This window comes from Mustelus asterias, chromosome 16, assembly GCF_964213995.1.
Source record: "Mustelus asterias chromosome 16, sMusAst1.hap1.1, whole genome shotgun sequence".
NCBI lineage: Eukaryota > Metazoa > Chordata > Chondrichthyes > Carcharhiniformes > Triakidae > Mustelus > Mustelus asterias.
This window is the reverse complement of record NC_135816.1, coordinates 4,337,131-4,357,413: the sequence shown is the minus strand read 5'-3', so window position 1 is coordinate 4,357,413 and position 20,283 is coordinate 4,337,131. Positions and strand designations below refer to the sequence as shown.

The window sequence follows — 20,283 nt, the reverse complement described above, 5'->3', positions numbered from 1 at the left end:
ACCATTGGGAACATTCTTTCTGAATCTAACCTCTCGAACCCTGTCATAATTTTATAAGTTTCTATGAGATCTCCTCTCACTCTTCAAACTCCAGTGAATACAATCACTGGAGTGCCAAGTAAATGAGAGATCCCTCGCACCCCAGGAATCCTCTTGATAAGAGAGAAATTGTCAAAGACAATAGACATTTTGTTTTCCCATTTTATTGTAAAGCTTTGAAGAAGGAATAATTACAATGATTTTGTCTTCTCTCCATTGACTGCTCAGCAAATGAGGGCCAAGAATTTTACATGCTTAACAATAGAAAAAATAATAGAAGAACTGTGCTCACTGCCCGCGTAAATCTGATAGGTAACATAGGAAGCCAGTGGATTAACTATTAAAGCATTACATGTGTTTCCAAACACTTTTAACAATATGGTTCTGATTACACATTAAACCCATCTAAAAATAGTAACATACTTCCATTGCTGAATTTGTTTTTATATAAAAGCAACATTTGCATGTACATAAAACTGTACAAAAACATGGCATACAAGCAATTAAATTAATTATATAAATAGAACCAACATTGAAGTTCAAATGATTTAAGCAGCGGCTGCTGCCTCCAGCCAAATCTCTTGGACTTTGGATTTTCCCCTCCACCCTACCCCTAAAGTTAGTCCATCACGGGACTGTTTCGGGTTGTAGCTAGATATATGGTACAGACTCATCAAAAGTACTGGTCCTTCTACAGGTGCTGTATTTCTGGTCCAGGGTATCACATGGCAAGCTACATTGTGACACAATACTTCATAAATACATATACAATCTACCATTGGATCCATTTTCCGTCGAATGAAACACAAAATAAAATGCATCAGCTACCTCCGCTAACTAAAGTAGGAGAAGTGGTCTCTTAAGATCCTAAGTGGCCATTCTGCCACCTCAATGCTTCTGGATATTTTTGGTACCTGTACGATCTCAGTTCCAGAAGCTCTATGTTTCTATCATTGTTGTTGTAGCTATTCTAATCACAAGACTTCCTGCATCAGGCAAACTGCAGCTTAATTATATTACAAGGCACCTATAACATTTCAGCTTCAAGTTCTCAAATGGACACTAAATCCAGCAAAGTCCTCAGACTAGGGGCGAGGGATGGTGAAGGCTCACTTACATCTTGTTGGTTGTTTTCCGATCACAGTCCCAGCTCAATTCACTGGTCAGTCTCGGGCGGCTAAAGGAATCATGCCAACTTTGAGAATGCATGCATCTGAGAAGCCCAAATTGATACCGTCAGACTGTCCCAACAATCCTTATGGAGGAACATCAAGTCCCTCCATTACTTCCTGAGAATCGGAGATGATAGAACTCTGGAAATAGCCGCTGCCTTGAACAGTACCTCCTCCGGGACCCCCCCCCCCCCTAATCCAGAGCACAATCTGTCTTTTGCAATCAAAAAGAACTGAAGCCCAAAGATTCTATTCAAGACATCCAGTGTATTTGCGATGGGTTCAGGGTGCACAATTTGATTGATTTCTGCAAAAACTTTCAACGTAAGGAGTTTAGAAATTGTTCAATGGTGTGAGTTCCACCAATTTTAATACACCAAGATTTCCCCTTCTTCAAAAATATACCCTCAGTATTGACTAATTAATCTTACACGCGAACAGCACTGCAGATTACAGGTAGAGGCTTGAATGAACCATCCCATCTCTCTTTCACTGCTCATCCCTGTTCTCATCTCCACCCATTCACACAACAAGGCACAAAACGAGTACTGCTTCCCTAACCCTGCCACAAAGCTTGGCAATTCAGAATCTGAAAGTGATGAGGTCTGATCACAGATTTAGCAGGGCTCTATTACAGATGTGGAAACAAAAAAAAGAAATACGTACGCACAAAGAAGAATGCAAGTATTTTGTGACAACAGAGCAATAATCATGCGAACATAACAATTTTATTTATACATCTACACCACCATCCCTGAATTGAGCTTCGGAAGTCGGGAAGTGGGTACAATTGGAAAGGGTGTGGTATTTGGAAACAATGGCCACAAATAAGACCATGAACAGAGAATAGTTGTTGGGTCATTGAACTAAGTTTTAAAATGGACAGTTGGTAGCAGTGCTGTGAACCGTAGCTGGTCATGAAATTAATTTAAGGTGCCCTTAAACTTCTTGGGCAATGGAACGGGCTTGATGAAAGTTGGAATTTGGTTGGTATTTCTTTGATATTAAAAAAAACCTTCCACTTTCACCATTTGAGTGGACTTCAGGAGGACATCAGTATGTCAAAGCTATCTGTGCGGGTCCATGACCAATTCACCGCCAAAAGCTCACTGAAGCGTCCAATCCAGAAGAAGGTACTTTTATAAAATTGGCACAATGACCATTGCATAATGAAAACATCTAAAAGTATTGGAACAATCTTGCTCATTGGCAAAGAGGGAGGAGGGGCCCAAAACAGCCCCTCTGATCATGTGTGAGTCATCCGCAGCCAATGCTGATAAAGCATCTTGCTGCCCTTCCTTTCCTCTGGGAGATCCAGGCCAATTATGTAGACATGCACGCATGCATGCACACACATTCATGCACATATACAGTTGCATACATGTGCACACACACACTTTCATGCACACATCCATGTGCACACGCATGTACACACTTTCATGCACACATCCATGTGCACACACATGCACACACTTTCATGCACACATACATTTCCACGCATGTATATATGCACACACACACATGCACACTTTCATGCACACATCCATGTGCACACACGCACACACTTTCATGTGCACATTTATATATGCACACACATGTGCACACAGACACACACATTCATGCACATAAACATTTACACACATGTATACACAAACCACACGCACACACTCAATGTATTCACACACAAACACACATGCAGATGTACACACACACCACACACACAATAATACCATTTTAAAATTATAAACTCTCTTATGGAAAGCTGACAAGCCCATGGCTCTGGAATCAGTTCTTGTACTCTGCAGTGAGTGCAGAGTGAAGTGTCCACATTGATGATTTAAATCATGTCCATGGAGCAAGAATGGATGACAAATCCAGCAACGGCTGTGAGCATCCCAGAGAACGGGAGACCAGGGCCCAGCAGAGTCCACTGCCCTTTCAACACTGGCAACAGAGGCCACAACTGACAAGTAAATAACAGAACTTAAAACAGCATGTGACGTGTTTTTGTTTTGTTTTAAAAAGAAAAAAGGGAGAAACAGTATGTAGCAGAAGGGAGAATGGTCATGGTTCACTAGCGCCCATATTCCAAACAACCGTGAGTAGCAGAAATGGCAAATGTCAGAACCAATCATCACCAGTTTCAATAGTTCACTGAACGGCTCCTGCAGTTACACTTACAAAATGACTTTGCATCGCTACCTTTCAAATTATTTACATGAAGAAAAATAATGAACACAACTTAAGATCGCTTCGCCTCGCGCCGCTGAGCAACATGATCGAGGTGGAACAGATTTCTCCCAATCTTGGAACCACACGAGGTGAAATTCATATGTCATCTGAAGGTTATATTTACACAAGAGCACAGCAACGCTCACACGCTTCTGTGTTGATTGGTCCCTGCGGTTAGGGCAAACATGTGCCAGATGTGTGTTCGACAACGAGATTGAAGCACTGAATCGCTCAGTTCTAGAACTACAAGAGTGTAGGTTTTTCTTTTTTTTTTTGGTTTCCCCCCTCCCACAACATCACCGCCATGACATGAATCGACTGTGTTTATCCACTCCCCCATCCCACTCCCACCACACGCACACGCACAAGAAACAGTAACGAAAAAACAAACAAAAAAGAATCGATTGCATGCGGTTAAGAAGTTCGGCAGCGATGGAAATGATTCACGGGTCACCAAAGTCAGGTTTGGGTTTTGACTGCTGATCCACTTGTGTTTGTTCTCCGCTGCTGACACTCCCTGGGGGTGGAGATTCTGCCAATGGTGTGGAAACCCTGGACATTACGCAATTGGATCGGCCTCATTTTAATCCCGTCCAGTCATCTGAAATTCCAGTTTGTTGTAGAATTGTACTGCGGACAATAAAGCCTTTGTGTATTTTTAATTTCTACCGTACGTTCCTCTTGGCTGTTTTCTTCTCTCAACTCTTGCATTTCCGTGTGGTTATAAAACAGCTTCAAACAGGCACAGAGCAGGCTCCGTCTCTCCTTACAGATAAATCTCCCGCTTGGAACTGGCTGGCGCAGGGCCAGTAGTGTGCTGGTAGTCAGGCGGTTGGCTGAGTGGGATTTCTTCCAGAGTCGAGTCCTTGTTGGGCTCGTGGTTTGAACTGGGGAAGGCACTGTGTGTCGGTATGAAGCGGATGTTGGCCATTTTGGCATCTTCCATGAGCCGTGGGCTCATGTTGGTGAGGCGATCCTGGCTCCCCCGTTCTTCGTAAGGCACAAAGGTGGAAAGTTTGGGGGCGTTCTTCTGCTTCCTGTTGGGGGATGGTTGGCCTGGCATCCAGCAAGAGTCGGAGTGACCAAACTCTGTGCATTCTCTTGTGCAATTCCCAGTCATAGCCACGTCAGGGAGCGGTCTGAGATCTACATGGACAAATAAAAAAAAAGAAATCATTAGTTTATTGCCTGTTCTCACACAACAACATACTTGCATTTATATAAGGCATATAATGTAGTGAAATGCCCCAAGATTCATCGCAGAATGACACTGAATCCTATAAGGAGATATTAAGACAGGTGGACAAAAGCTTGGACAATGAATTTTGGCAACGTGTTTTAAAGGAGAACTTTAGGTTGGGTATTTCAGAGCTTCAGGGTCCAGAGTCCAGAAACACACATCTGCAAATTGTGGGATAAGAATTTTAAATTCAAGGTGTTGTTGTATGGGAGACAATTTTGGTCAGTGAGCACAGGAGGGAGGGGCGTGTAAGATGGCAGAGTATTAAATGAGGTCAGGTTTATGCAAGGTGGGAGACGAGAGGCTGGTCAGGAGAACATTGGAATAGTCAAATCTGGATTTGGACGGGAACACATCTTTCCGACTCCAACAGGGCCAATGTCATTTCACACCCGAGCAAGCTCTGGATAAGATGTGTATAGAAGGATATGGGCCAAATGCAGGCAATTGGGTCCAGCCTAGTGGTAAAAACAGGGTGGCATGGACAAGTTGGGCTGAAGGGCCTGTTTCCATGCTGTAAACCTCTATGACTCTAAGCCTTGATTGGCAGAAGGTGGGACATCTGCCCATCACCGAGTAGAAGCCCCGCCTTGGAGAGCTGTCAGCCAATTATATGGGTGTCAGATTATGTTTCAGGACATTCCTGTGATGTCCTTGATTTCTTGGGACATCTTATCCTGTTAATAGCCCTGTATAAATGTGGGTTGTTGTTGAAAGACGTTACAGTTTGTAAATGTGTTTGGTTTGTCGGCGAGGGAGTCAAGTTTAATTGGCTGGATTTAAATTCGGATTATAGCTGAGGCTATTGAACAAAAATCATACATCATGGATATCTCAATCCGTTCAGTCCATCGTACCTTCATTATACACTTTCCCACTTCCCTGCTCTTGCCACATAGCTCATCCTTTTCAAGAATTTATCTATTCCCCTCTCGAAAGATATGGCTGAATCTGCTTCTACTGCCCTTTTAGGCTGTGCACTATCAGTCTGGGTGCAGGATTACCAAGTGACAATGGACAACTGCCCTGTGATATCCATGGTTATAACGATTAAAGTCCTCAACACTTGCTGAAGCTGAAATGTTGGACACTGACACCAGGTTCTCAACCTCTGGCCTTCCCCCAGCTTCCCCTCCTCCAATGATGGCCAGATGATGAGCTGGTGACTGCAGCATAAAGATAACGGCCCTCACCGGGTTAAAAAGACAAGGCGTTTATAAAATGCCGAATCTAGTCATTTATTACCAGTCAGTGAAAATACTCCCTCAAATTGTCAAGCAAATAACATACTGTCACCTGTCAATGAGGCCCAGCTGAAGACACAATCAGCTCTGGCAATTTAACGCAAAGTGGACATAAAAAAGCACAGCAACTGAATAAGCATTCTCAGCAATTTTCTCTCTTAAATGGGCTGACTGATGATGAAATGCAGTTCTGTCTGTGCCAGTCAACCGCTGGCTCACTGCCCACACGTCTAATATCAGTGCTGGAGAGCTGAGTGCTGGGAGGGTGCAAATTTAGAATAGCACAGCATTGAACAAGACCATTCAGCCCATCCAGCTCGTTCAGCTCTTCCAGTTAGTCTCACGTCATCCCATATCTCTACAGTTTTCTTTCTCCCCCATGTATTTTTCTGATTCTCTTTTGAATGTGTAAGCATTGCTCTGTCCAGCATTCTGTCCCAAATCCTAATCTCTCATTGTGTAATATGTTTTTTTCACATGTTGCCTCTGGTTCCTTTGCCCATCACCTTAAATCAAAGCCCTTTTAGATATCAACTCTTCAGCAACTGGATACCATTCCTCTTTATTTACTCTGGCTGGAATTCTTCCGTCTCGCAAGCCTCGCCACCGCTGCGAGCAAGAGTGCAGAATCTGGCGCTCAGCCAAATCTCCTTTCACTGCAGCGGGATCGGAGAATCCCAGCCGCGGGTGAGATCGGAGAATCCCAGCCGCGGGTGAGATCGGAGAATCCCAGCCGCGGGTGAGATCGGAGAATCCCAGTCGTGGGGCGAAGTCGGAGAATCCCAGCTGCGGGTGAGGTTGGAGAATCCCAGCTGTGGGCAAGGTCGGAGAATCCCGGCCTCTATCTATATCCCTTCATGACTTTGAACGCCTCTATCAAATCTTCTCTTAGCTTCGAGGGTTGGATTCTCTTAGAGGATTGGAGGATAGCTAATGTGGTCCCGTTATTTAAGAAGGGTAGGAAGGATAACCCGGGTAATTCGGGGCGGCACGGTAGCACAGTGGTTAGCACTGCTGCTTCACAGCTCCAGGGTCCCGGGTTCGATGCTCGGGTCACTGTCTGTGTGGAGTTTGCACATTCTCCTAGTGTCTGCGTGGGTTTCCTCCGGGTGCTCCGGTTTCCTCCCACAGTCCAAAGATGTGCGGGTTAGGTTGATTGGCCATGCTAAAATTGCCCCTTAGTGTCCTGAGATGCATAGGTTAGAGGGATTAGTGGGTAAAATATGTAGGGATATGGCCTGGGTGGGATTGTGGTCGGTGCAGACTCGATGGGCCGAATGGCCTCCTTCTGCACTGTCTGATTTCTATGATTTCTAATTATAGGCCGGTGAGCTTGACATCCATGGTAGGGAAGTTGTTGGAGAGGATTCTTAGAGATAGGATGTATGCGCATTTAGAAAGGAATAAACGCATTAACGATAGTCAGCATGGTTTTGTGAGAGGGAGGTCATGCCTCACTAACCTGGTGGAGTTTTTTGAAGAAGTGACTGGAATGGTTGACGAGGGAAGGGCCGTGGCTGTCGTCTATATGGACTTTAGTCATGGCTGGACTTGCAGATAGTGAGGAACATTGTCAGAGGCTACAGAAGGCTGTAGATAGGCTGAAAATTTGGGCAAAGAAATGGCAGATGGAGTTCAATCCAGATGAATGCGAAGTGATGCATTTTGGTAGAACTAACGTAGGGGGGAGCTATACGATAAATGGTAGAACCATAAAGGGTGTAGATACGCAGAGGGACCTGGGTGTGCAAGTCCACAGATCCTTGAAGGTGACGTCACAGGTGGAGATGGTGGTGAAGAAGGCATATGGCATGCTTGCCTTTATAGGACGGGGCATAGAGTATAAAAGTTGGGGTCTGATTTTGCAGTTGTATAGAACGTTGGTTCGGCCGCATTTGGAATATTGCGTCCAGTTCTGGTCGCCGCACTACCAGAAGGACGAGGAGGCTTTAGAGAGAGTGCAGAGGAGGTTTACCAGGATGTTGCCTGGTATGGAGGGGCTTAGTTATGAGGAGAGATTGGGCAAACTGGGGTTGTTCTCACTGGAAAGACGGAGGATGAGGGGAGACCTAATAGAGCTGTATAAAATTATGAAAGGCATAGATAGGGTGAACGGTGGGAAGCTTTTTCCCAGGTCAGTGATGACGTTCACGAGGGGTCATAGGTTCAAGGTGAAGGGGGGGAGGTTTAACACGGATATCAGAAGGACATATTTTACACAGAGGGTGGTGGGGGCCTGGAATGCGCTGCCAAGCAAGGTGGTGGAGGCGGGCACACTGGGAACGTTTAAGACTTATCTAGATAGCCACATGAACGGAGTGGGAATGGAGGGATACAAAAGAATGGTCTAGTTTGGACCAGGGAGCGGTGCGGGCTTGGAGGGCCGAAGGGCCTGTTCCTGTGCTGTATTGTTCTTTGTTCTTTGTTCTTTTCCTGTCCTAAGGAGAATAACAGCAACCTCGCCAGTCCTTCCATGGAAATGTAACCTGTCAGTTTGAACATCTTTCCAGTAATTATTTCCTGTATCTTCTGTAAAGCCTGCACTTCCTTCTCAAACTGCAGTGCCCAGAATTAGAAAAAAACACTCCAGCTGGAATCCAATTAGTGTTTTAGAAAGGTTTAACAGGACCTCTTGCTTTTTGTACTCAGTGCTTCTATTTATAAAGTACACTTTCATATTTTTCCATTCACTCGAGGGATGTGGGCTTCACTGGCGAGGCCAGATTTACTGCCCATCCCTAATTGCCTCTTTATTAACTGCTTTGCTAACCTATCCTTCAAATAGTCACACAAATACCCCCCCAAGTCTCCTTCCTCCTGCAACCCCTTTCAAATTTAACCACCGTCTCCTAATCTTCCCTATCACCTTGCCTTTCCCTGCATTAACCTCAGCTGCCACTGTCCACCAGTTCATCCAGCTGTCCACCAGTTCATCCAGCTGTCCATGTCCAGCTGTCCACCAGTTCATCCAGTTGTCCATGTCCTCCTGAAGTTCATCACAATCTTAGTGAAGTGGGGAATAATCACAAACAATTCTGATGCAGCACAAATCTGGTAGACACACTTTCCGGTGGGGAGGGGGCGGGGGGCGGGCGGTGGGGGGGTGATGGAGAATGGGATGAGCTGGATATTCTTTCACAGACAGGAATAAAGGGTCAAGCAGCCTCCTCCTGTGCTGCACCACTCTATGAGTCTACAAACGCATGGTGGCACAGTGGTTAGCACTGCCGCCTCACAGCGCCAAGGACCTGGGTTCAATTCCCGGCTTGGGTCACTATCTGTGTAGAGTTTGCACATTCTCCTCGTGTCTGCGTGGGTTTCCTCCGGGTGCTCTGGTTTCCTCCCACAGTCCAAAGACATGCTGGTTAGGTGCACTGGCCATGGTAAATTCTCCCTCAGTGTACTCGAACAGGCGCCGGAGTGTGGCGACTCGGGGATTTTCACAGTAACTTCGTTGCAGTGTTAATGTAAGCCTACTTGTGACACTAATAAATAAACTTTAAACAGGAGCTAAGTTAAGCCCATTTAGCAAAGGCCAGCTAATAAATTTGGGATTTTCTCAGTACAGCACCATGCCCACACTTGGGCAGTGTGTAATTAGCAATTTCGGAGGGAGTTTAGCAGAATGTTAGTTACCAAAAAATCAAAACACTTCAGATGCTGGAAATCTAAAATAAGAATAAATATAGTTGGAAACAGAACAGGCAGTACTTATGGTGAGAGAGAGACAGAGAGTGATACTGTGTTTCAAACCTTCTGTTAGAAAATGGTTCTGATGGAAAGTCATTCTGAAACTCTGTTTCATTCGCCATTGCCCCAGCCAACCCGCTGAGTGTTTACAGCGGTTTTTAATTTTACATACAGTAGATAGGACAGAAAAAAGGAATCACTGCCATTGGAATGAAATGTTTAGAAACTGAAACTGAACTTCAAAGTTATAACAGAAGCTGCATGCTAGCAGAACTGTTGTCTAACTTATCAACCGTAAGTAATAATGAGGCAATAACATGCTGTTAAAACAAATGTAACTGTGCAAACACTTGTGATGCCAATGAACCGTGGTGTAATCGGAGAGCTGGTCAGAGGGGCGAATAACCTCCTCCTGTTCCTATTTTCCATGTTAAAAACCTAAAAGCTTGCAGGCAGGTCCAGCGAGTTAGTTAAGAAGGCAAATAGCATTTTGGCCTTTATTGCAGACGGGTTGGAGCTTAAACACAGGGAGGTTTTGTTGCAATAGTACAGTGTGTTGGTGAGGTCTCATCTGGAACACTATGTACAGTTTTGGTCCCCTTACCTTATAAGAGATATAGTAACATTGGAGGCAGTCCAAAGGATATTCGCCAGGCTTATTCTGGGATGAGAGGGTTGTCCTGTCAAGAGAGACTTAATAGTCTGGGTCTGTATTCCTTGGAGTTTAGAAGATCCTGAGGGGGCTTGACAGGGTAGAGGGTGAGGTGTTTTCACTGGTGGGAGAGTCTCGAACAAGGGGACATCGCTACGAGATAAAGGGCAGGTCATTTAAAACTGAGGTATGTAGAAATTTCTTCTCGCAGAGGGTGGGGAATCTCTGGAATTCTCTGCCCCAAAGCGTAACGGAGGCTGGATCATTGGAAGTATTTAAATTGGAGGTGGATAAATATTTGATAGATCGAGAGAGAGCTTTGAGGAAATGGCACAGAAAAGGAGTTGAGGCCGGCATAGATCAGCCATGATGGTATTGAATGGCAGGACAGGCTTGAAGGGCCTGGTGGCCTAATCCTGCCTCGTGGTCTTGTGTTCTTCAGAATACGGTCACAAAACTCTTAGAAAAATGATTGAGAAACCCACTGCGTAAAATGTTTGACTGTAGCAAAGAGCCCAGCCTTGCATCGCAAAATGAGGCTTTAGGGCTTTTTAGAACAGAGTTGGGGTCAGGGTGAGGGGTGAGATGATGTGGTGGAGTTAAGATGGTGGTGGGGGGCATGTTTCCCAAAGTATGGCCTTCCCAAGGACAATGGCCGCTTCAATGTAAACCTGCCACATTTGATAAAGCCGCATGGGGAGATTTTCCAGTTTTTAAATCACTCTTCCTGGGAAAGTTACTGAATTTGGGATGATTTAATACTTGGGTTGCTGGCAGCTGTGAGGCATCTGTGTTTTGGGAATGAGCTGTGCAAAGACTCCTCTCATGCGCAATGTGACGGTTTCTTTCTGACTGGTGTGGATAAGGTGGTGTTAAAGTAAAGTTCATTTATTAGTCACATTTAAGGCTCACATTAACACTGCAATGAAGTTACTGTGAAATTCCCCTAGTCGCCACAGTCCGGCACCTGTTCGGGTCAATGCACCGAACCAGCATGTCTTTCAGAATGTGGGAAGAAACCGGAGCACCCAGAGGAAACCCACGCAGACATGGGGAGAACATGCAAACTCCACACAAACAGTGACCCAAGCCAGGAATCAAACCCAGTCCCTGGTGCTGTGAAGCAGCAGTGCTAATCACCGTGCTACCGTGCCGCCCCTGTAACCGCACAAATTAAGCCAACACCCTTATAAGTACAGCTTTTATTCTGATCTCTTGAACATCCTCAATTGCTTTAACCCACCATTGGCAGCAGTGCCTTCAACTGACGAGACTCCAAACACAAAATCTCCCTCCCTAAACTTCTCTCTCCCTCTTCTCGCTTCCTTAAAATCTACCTCTTCAACCAAGCTATTGGTCACCGGTCTGAATATCTACTCCTGTGGTATCGTGTCAAATTTTGTCTGATGAAGCACCTGTGAAGCAATGACCTCTGCCCCCTTTTACATCCTTCAGTCCTTTACTACTTTAAAAGCATGATATAAATTTGAGTTGCTTTTGCTGCCGTTGCCATTCTTTGATGAATAGTTAAAAGTCCTGACATCTTAATGTCTGTAATGTGTTTGGATTTCAATCTGCAGCCAGCTCAGCTCTATCTGGGCCGCCTACAGGACTCCAGGAAACAACCACAGAAATACATCCTCCCTGGATCGCAATGGAAATGCAATCTTTATTGGTGCAAAATCAAGCATTCACCGCAAGTGACAGAATCTCAAAGTTAAAGGAATCTTTTTCCTCAATTATTTTTTCACATAGCGTTTTTGCGAATTTAATTTTCCAATCAACTGGACGACATGGTGGCACAGTGATTGGCACTGCTGCCTCACAGCACCAGGGGCCCGGGTTCGATTCCCAGCTTGAGTCACTGTCTGTGCGGAGTTTGCACATTCTCCCTGTGTCTGCGTGGCTTTCCTCCAGGTTCTCTGGTTTCCTCCCACAGTCCAAAGATTTGCTGGTTAGGTTGATTGGCCATGCTAAATTGACCTGAGTTTGGGGGGGTTAGCAGGGTAAATATGTGGGGTTATAGAGATAGGATGGGATTGTTGTCGGTGCAGGATCGTTGGGCCGAATGGCCTCCTTCTGTAGTCAGAGTTTTAACAACACCAGGTTAAAGTCCAACAGGTTTATTTGGTAGCAAATTTGCTACCAAATAAACCTGTTGGACTTTAACCTGGTGTTGTTAAAACTCTTACTGTGTTTACCCCAGTCCAACATCGGCATCTCCACATCACTCCTGCTGTAGGGCAGGGATTCTACGATTCTATGAATTTGAGAGATTCCCCAAGGTCAGGACAAATCCCAGCAATGTAAAAAAAATCAGCCCATCGAGTCTGTTCTGCCATGTAATGATATCATGGCTGGTCTGTAAGGAAGCTGGGATGTTGGGAGGGATTTTCTGGCTGATCTCATCAGTGGGACCTATAGCAGAGGGTGCAAGCCACAGGAAATCCTGTTGACAGTGGCGGGACTGGAAGATCTCCACTGCTGGCCATGAGTGGGCCATTCCGGCTATCCCAGAGTGGGGGAGGAGGGAAGGTGGAAAATCCCACCAGGTAAATGGTACAAAACTTTGGTTTTTCCAAGTGTTAGCTTTATGGAGATGGAAAGCCCAGGGCTGAGAGAGGCAGCAAGCAGGAGAGTAGGACAGGGATTGAGAGAATGAAGGAGCTGAGGATTGAAGGGAAGAGGATGGAATGCTGAGACTGAGGGAGGAAGGGAGGAGGAGAGAAGCAGGGAGGAGAGAAAGAGGGAAGGAACTGAGGGAAAGAGAGGACCGAGGCTGGAGGGGAGGAGGGGGAGGTGAAGAGGAAGATGGGAAGGAGGCAAAGGGGAGCACAGACTGAAGGAAGTGAAGAGTACCATAGTTTGAAGTGTCTGAGAAAGGAAATGTCGAGAGTCAGAAGAGTCTTAACATCAGCACAGCAAGCACTGTGAGCAGTGAAAGCTGCCGGGAGGTTGAATATTTGGAGGTTAGCAGGAATAAGGGAGCACCATTTGGAGAATCACCAGTTTTCTTTATTCATTCGTGAGATTTGGGCATCACTGGCTGGCCAGCATTTATTGCCCATCCCTAGTTGCCCAAGGGCAGTTGAGAGTCAACCACATTGCTGTGGCTCTGGAGTCACATGTAGGCCAGAGCAGGTTAGGACATTTGTGAACCAGATTGGTTTTCATGACATCGACAATGGTTTCATGGCCATCAGTAGATTCTTAATTCCAAATATTTATTTTCATTGAATTTAAATTTCACCACCTGCCATGGTGAGATTAGAACCCGGGTCCCCAGAACATTAGTTGAGTTTTTGGATATGATAGGCTAGCGATAATACACTGGACCCATCGTCTTAGCAATTTGAGAAAAAAACCCAAAAGGCTAGTGACAAAAGCTATACACCACCCAGGCGTGGAAATGTATCGCCGTTCCTTCACTGTTACCGGGTCAAAATCCAGGGACTCCTCTCTAACAGCACTGTGGGTGCACCTAAACCATATGGACTGTAGCAGTGCAAGAAGACAGCTCACAACCACCACCTTCTCGAGGTTAATTAGGGATGGGCAATAAATGCTCAGCCGAGCAACATACCAGGAATTAATAAAAAAAAGAGGAGGTTGAGGTGAAAGATGGATTGTCTTGTCAGATGAAAAGCTGCTGACCAGAAATCAGTCATCAATCACCTCATTCAACAGCTCTACTAGAAGTAGAAACTGCAGATATTAGTAAGTCCTAACAGGTACAAGTACCAGGCCCGTAACCATGGAAACAACAAAGGCTCGATAATCACTTCTTATTGATTTACCATTTACTTCATTCTTGAGAAAGAAAGACAATGATGACTCCACGGGAGTTCAGCTGACAGAGACCTCTGATAACCATTGACACCAACTCCAGACACAGAGGAGCTGCGATCGCTCTTGCTCTGTACCACGTTATTCACAACTAGATGGAATTCATAGCATCATGGAATCCCTACAATGCAGAGGGGAGCCAGTCTGCACTGACTCTCCACAGAGCATCCCACCCTTGCCCTATCTCCGTAACCCCACACATTTACCCTGCTAATCCCCCTAACCTACATAATTTGGGGCACTAAGGAGCAGTTTAACCATGGCCATTAACCATGGCCAATCCACCTAACCTGCACACCTTTGGATTGTGGGAAGGAACTGGAGGAAATTCACACAGACATGGGGAGAAAGTGCAAACTCCGCACACACAGTCACCTGAGGCCGGAATTGAATCTTGGTCCCTGGCACTGTGAGGCAGCAGTGCTAACCACTACGCCACTGTGCCGGCCCTTTCATTCTAGTCAAGCAATGTTTCATGAAGAGGGACATAAGGTAAAGGCCTGTCCAACAGCAATACACCAGGTTGCATCATGTCACAAATCCAGCAAATGATTAAGCATTGACCGCAGCGATAGCATCAACTTGTATTCCTATTGCACCTTTAATGTGGTTGAAAATTTGTGAAGCACTCCTCAGGAGTGTTCACAAATAAAGATTTGTCTTGCGTTTATATTGTGCTTTCCATGAGGTAAAGAATTTCACGCTTAATTAACTTCTTTTGAAGTACAGTTGCTGTGGTTATGTATCACAAACATGGCAGGCAATTTTCCCACAGCAAGCTCACACAGTGAGATGGATGAGCAGTTAATCTACATTTGATGATGATGACTGAGAGAGGAAAGCAAGGACACTGGAACTCCTCTACATTTTGTTGCATAGAACCAGGGGATCCTCATATCCACCAGAGACTCCAGCTTAATATCTCTGCCCAAAGTGACATCTCCATTCAAGGACCAGCCCTTAAAATGATGGTTTGACCCAGAATCATATGATCTCAGAGGTGAGTTTCCGACCAATGAGGCCAAGCCAACAGTCCAGCATAACATTGGCAATTCCCCACTGAGCTTCTGAACACTGGACAAGATGCAATGGAGAACCAAAGACACTCAATCACCCGCTCCAGCATAGGTTCCAGGTTTTGGCTCTCTCCCCATTTAGATAAACTTCAACTTTTGAATTAAAGGAAGACTTGCATTTATATAGCACCTTTCAGAACCTCAGGATACCCTAAAGTGCTTTACAATCACTGCAGTACTGTTTTGAAGTTTAGTTTCTGTTATAATGTAAACAATGGCTGCCAATATGTGTAAAGCAAATCCCAGAAAGAACAATGTGATAATGACTAGATCATTATTTTAATTCTTCATGGGATGTACATTAGCTAAGTTATTGCCATTATAGATAAAAGCAAAATACTGCGGGCGCTGGATTCTGAAACCAGAACAGAGAATGCTGGAAAATCTCAGTAGCTCGAACTGCACCTGTGGAGAGAGAATAGAGCCAACGTTTCAAGTCTGGATGATCCTTCATCATAGCTGTTAGGGAGGAAGTTCCAGGATTTTGACCCAGTGACAGTGAAGGAATTGCGATATATTCCCAAGTCAGGATGGTGGTTGATTTGGAGGGGAAACTTCCAGGTGGTGATGTTCCCAGGTATTTGCTGCCCTTGTCCCTCTAGATGGTGGTGGTCCTGGTTTTGGAAGGTGCTGCCTAAGGAGCCTTACTGAGTTCCTGCAGAGCCTGCATGAGGCTGAGCCTAGTAGGCTGAGTTGAATGATTCGAATGGGACTACAAGTCTGTGGGTCAGTAGAGAAATGACAGTGTTCTGACTCTGCATGTTAAGTTTAAATTTTGGTTGCTTTAAACCATCCCCCTGACCCTAATGCTCACCAGCAACACTGCTCCCTGCCTCCCCCACCAATCCCCCCCCTCCTCCCCCACCCCCTCTCCCCCCACCACACACACACACACACACACACACACACAGCTCGTATGGTCACGAGCAAACCTGCTTCTGCCTCCCGTACACCCCCAATCTTATAGCACCCCCATCCCCTCCAGGTCCCACAATCAAAATGTCCCTTATTTTATTTCATAAAAGTTGGTCACCTTGGTGACACAGTTGTGGTTACTCGAAAGATGTGATCACTACAGGGGACACTGCGAGATCACAGAGGAGGTTTACAAGGAGGTCACAAGGAATTTTTTTGGGATTCATTAATGGGATCTGGGTGTCACTGGGCCAGCATTTATTGCCCATCCCTTGAACTGATTGGCTTGGTAGGCCATTTCAGAGGGTATCCAAGAGTCAACCACATTACTCTGGAGTCACAATGTACAAAAGAATGGGGTAAGGACAGCAGATTTCCTTTCCGAAAGGAATGGATAATTTTAGCAATGAAGAAAGATTGGATGGGTTGAGGTGATTTTCTTTGGAATACAGGAGGCAGAGCAGAGGTTTAATTGAGGTGTATAAAATTATGTAATACTGAGAGTGGATAGAAAAGAACTACTGCCCTTTAATTAAGTGTCTTGTTAGGCTATTTCAGAGGGGCAGTTAAGAATCAACAACACTGCTGTGGCTCTGGAGTCACATGTGGGCCAGACCAGGTAAGGACAGCAGATTTCCTTCCCGACAGGATGGTAGTGAATCTGGAAGCCCTGAGCAAAGCTCTGACACACATCGGTGCTGCACCAGGCTCGCTCTGACCCTGATGCTGTCAATTGTAGTCATTCACTGTCATTATCACAATAACAGGTTAGTGCGGTAAGATGGCAAGAAACAGCTTTGCTATTTGCAGTACTCATTACCAGGAGTGCTGTGGCAATGAATGACAGGTAATTCTGAAGGACTTCTACCTCACTGTGCTTTTCAAGTCTTTTTGGACAAGTTCAAGCCCAAGGTCACACGATAAAAAATGTGTCTGTAATTTCATTAATTGCACACAAAAGCACCTTGTCTGTAAAGTGGACAACCAGAGGTTCACCTTTTCAGGACAAAACAGTAAACGCTGGAAAAACACAGCAGGTCAGGCAGGTGTTAATATTCAATCATTTCCAAGCTTTGAAATCTTGTCTGTCTCCCTCAACAGGCACAATTCTGTCATTATTCTCAGCCTGATTCCAGCATGACTGAAGCTAACACAAAATCCTTATAGGATTGCCTCTAGTGCTATTCTTTACATTGGGTGCAACCCCCCCTCCCAAATTCTCGTCATCCCCCCGCACCCCCCCAAACCCTTCTCATCACCCCTTTGCCATCCACAGCGTAAACAGCAACTCCACCTATTTCTAAAGGCCAAGGTTTAGATTGCCTAACTGTGGACTTCTCTCGCTAACTATATCAGCCATTGGTCAACATCAGAATGCTGCAGGTTTAGGTTCCACTCCAAGAACTTTAGTTGAATTAATTTAATTGCAAAATGCACAGTGTGTGGACATGTTCCTTCTGTCTGCAATGGATCAGGTCCTGTGTGTGAATATATGCGGCTTCCAGCAAGTGTAGATGTGCCACACTGTGAGCCTGACTGATAATCTTCAATTTGTCTTATCACAGAATCCCTACTGTACAGAAAGAGGCCATTCGGCCCATCGAGTCTGCACCAACCACAATCCCACCCAGGCCCTATTCCCATAACCCCACATATTTATCCTGTTAATCCCCCGACACTAGGGTCCATTTAGCATGGCCAATCCATGTGACCAGCACATCTTTGGAGTGTGGGGGGAAACCCACACAGACACGGGGAGAACATGCAGACTCCACACAGACAGTGACCCGAGGCCGGAATTGAACCCCGGTCCCTGGCGCTGTGAGGCAGCAGTGCTAACCACTGTGCCACCGTGCCACCCCAAGTGTATGTGTAAGTCTTAGCACAATCAGGATTTGTTAGCAGATATTGTCACATCTAATTTTGGGCTGCATGCTTTACGTTTTGCAAGCACGGGCTGGTTGGGTAGAGTTGATATTTTGCCTGTTGCAAACAGCCAAAGGGACATGTTGTTTGATACAATTCACCAGTATTGGCATTGGGATGTGCAGTTTATAAGGCTGGCATCACACTGTCACTGAAATTCAGATACCTTTGGAGACAGCACATGTCCACACATTGTGCCTTTTTCAACCAAACAAAAGCTTGAGGAACAGTCATTCCCTGGTTTGAGCTCCAGTTCAATGCCTTGACCAATCAGAGTTGACCTGCCTGGTTTGAATTTGAACAAAGCTGGGCAGTAAATCATTCCATGCTGCATTGTCCATGGCAACACCTCCACCAATCAGAATCCACTTACCAACCAATCAACTCTCTTCTCATGCAGTAGCCTGACGTTTGCCCATGGTGAATGGTCAGTATGGAGGGGGTAAAGACAAACGGTATTGGGTAGGGAATGGGTTGGCATGACTTGATACTGTGAATAAAAGGCCTATAAAAGGTGATGAGGGTGATTAGGGGGGGCATGGGTTAGCATGGAGGGTATGGGGGTCCATGAGGGGATTGGTCAAGGTGCACAGGTTGTCCATGAAGATGGATAGATGGACATAGTCATAGAAGTTTACAGCATGGAAACAGGCCTTTCGGCCCAACTTGTCCATGCCGCTCCCTTGACAGATTGGCAGAGAGGGCATGGGGTCGCCATGGGGGATATGTGGGGACCATAAGATGGCATGAGTGAGGCATTTGGGATGTGTGTGAGGGTGAGGGGCAATGGGCAGAGTGCTATACCTTTTGCATTATTTTTTTCAATGTTTTACACATTGACAAAGCACCGTACAAGGCTTGGGTTGTGAGGCCATTTCAGATGGCATTTAAGAGTCAACCACATTACATTGCTCTGGAGTCACATGCAGGCCAGACTGGGTAAGAACGGCAGATTTCCTAAGGACATTAGTGAAGCAGATGGGTTTTTACTGACCATTAACAGTGGTTTCATGGTCATCATTAGACTTAATCCAGATTCTTATTGAATTCGAATTTCACTATCTGCCGTGGTGGGGTTTGAACACGGGTCCGCAGAGCATTTCCCCGGCTCCATGGGTTACTAGTCCAGTGACAATAACACTGCCTCCCCCCGAATTGGAGAAACAACAGAGAGACAACAGCGCAGACAAAACAGCTCTCTGATCTGCGCACCAGGGAGGCTGGCTGAGTATCCATGCCGACAGGCCAATTAACATAAATGGCAAAAGATCAAAGGGACTGGGATCTGCAAAAATACAGATTATACTGGCAAAGCAAAGTGGATCAGTCGGTATCTGCAGCGAAGACAAGCACAAACTGACCGAGTGTTTAAACTTGCACAAACAAACTTGCCCACTCTCTCCACAGCCGTTGGCTTGTTGTGGGCTCCCAGAGTTTTCTCCTCTTCCTTCACTTGTGGATTTGTGTTAACACAGCCGGTGCAGCAGATGGGAGTGCAATTGACCTCAGTATCGTTTGACAGGCTGGCAAGAGGGTTATGTCCGTCAGCCTCCTGCGATTGGTTGATCTGCAGTGATTGGTGACGAACATCGAGCATCGACTAGCGATTGAGATCAAGGCCTGGTGTGATGTCTCTGCAGTTCACTAATTTGCCAAGTCTCCCCATCTGTGTCCACCCTTGAAAATAGCTACTTGGCAAGGTACTGAGAGTGTAATGACTTTAACAAAGTTCACGATGTGGGCATCTTAGAATATGAGCTCCCTGATTAAGGCAGTAATGGCTTGTCCAATCAGGGAGCCTTGAATGTGTACATAATATGGAGTGTCAGGGTTACTGGTGCTCTGAGTTTATTCTCTGTACAAGGAAGTACCTGTTTGAGTGTTGCTGACTATGTAAATAAATCTAAATTTGGTGAAGGGACACCGGCCTGGGAGGATTTATTTCAGAAAGCAAACCAACTCCTGTGAAAATGAGCAAAAATAACAATGCCCATCAGAGGGAGTACGCTGAGCACGCTGAATATGCTGAGCACACTGAGGACGCTGAGGACGCTGAGGACATGCCACACTGTCAGAGGCACCATCTTTCGGATGAGCTATTTCATAGAATCCTCCATCAAAAATGAATGTCCTAATAAGTATCCCGAGCTCAAATGGGGTTATCTGATCACTATTATATTGCCGTTTGTGGGAGTTTGCTGAGCTTAAATCGGCCACTGAGTTTCCTGCAGTGACGACACTTCCAAAGTGC

General features: G+C 45.5%; 1 protein-coding gene across 3 annotated transcripts in view; it reads right to left on the bottom strand.

Moving 5' to 3' along the window:
- Positions 1 to 201: 201 nt before the first annotated feature.
- LOC144505625 (protocadherin-1-like) overlaps positions 202 to 20,283 on the bottom strand; it is a 406,585-nt gene continuing 386,503 nt past the window's right edge. For all 3 annotated transcript variants that reach the window (XR_013499825.1, XM_078231734.1, XM_078231735.1), the window contains one exon: positions 202 to 4,589. Coding sequence is in view for 2 of the 3 variants with exons in the window: in XM_078231734.1 (XP_078087860.1) it covers positions 4,210 to 4,589 (380 nt within the window). In the remaining variant the exon portion in view is untranslated. The remainder of the gene's footprint in view (positions 4,590 to 20,283) is intronic.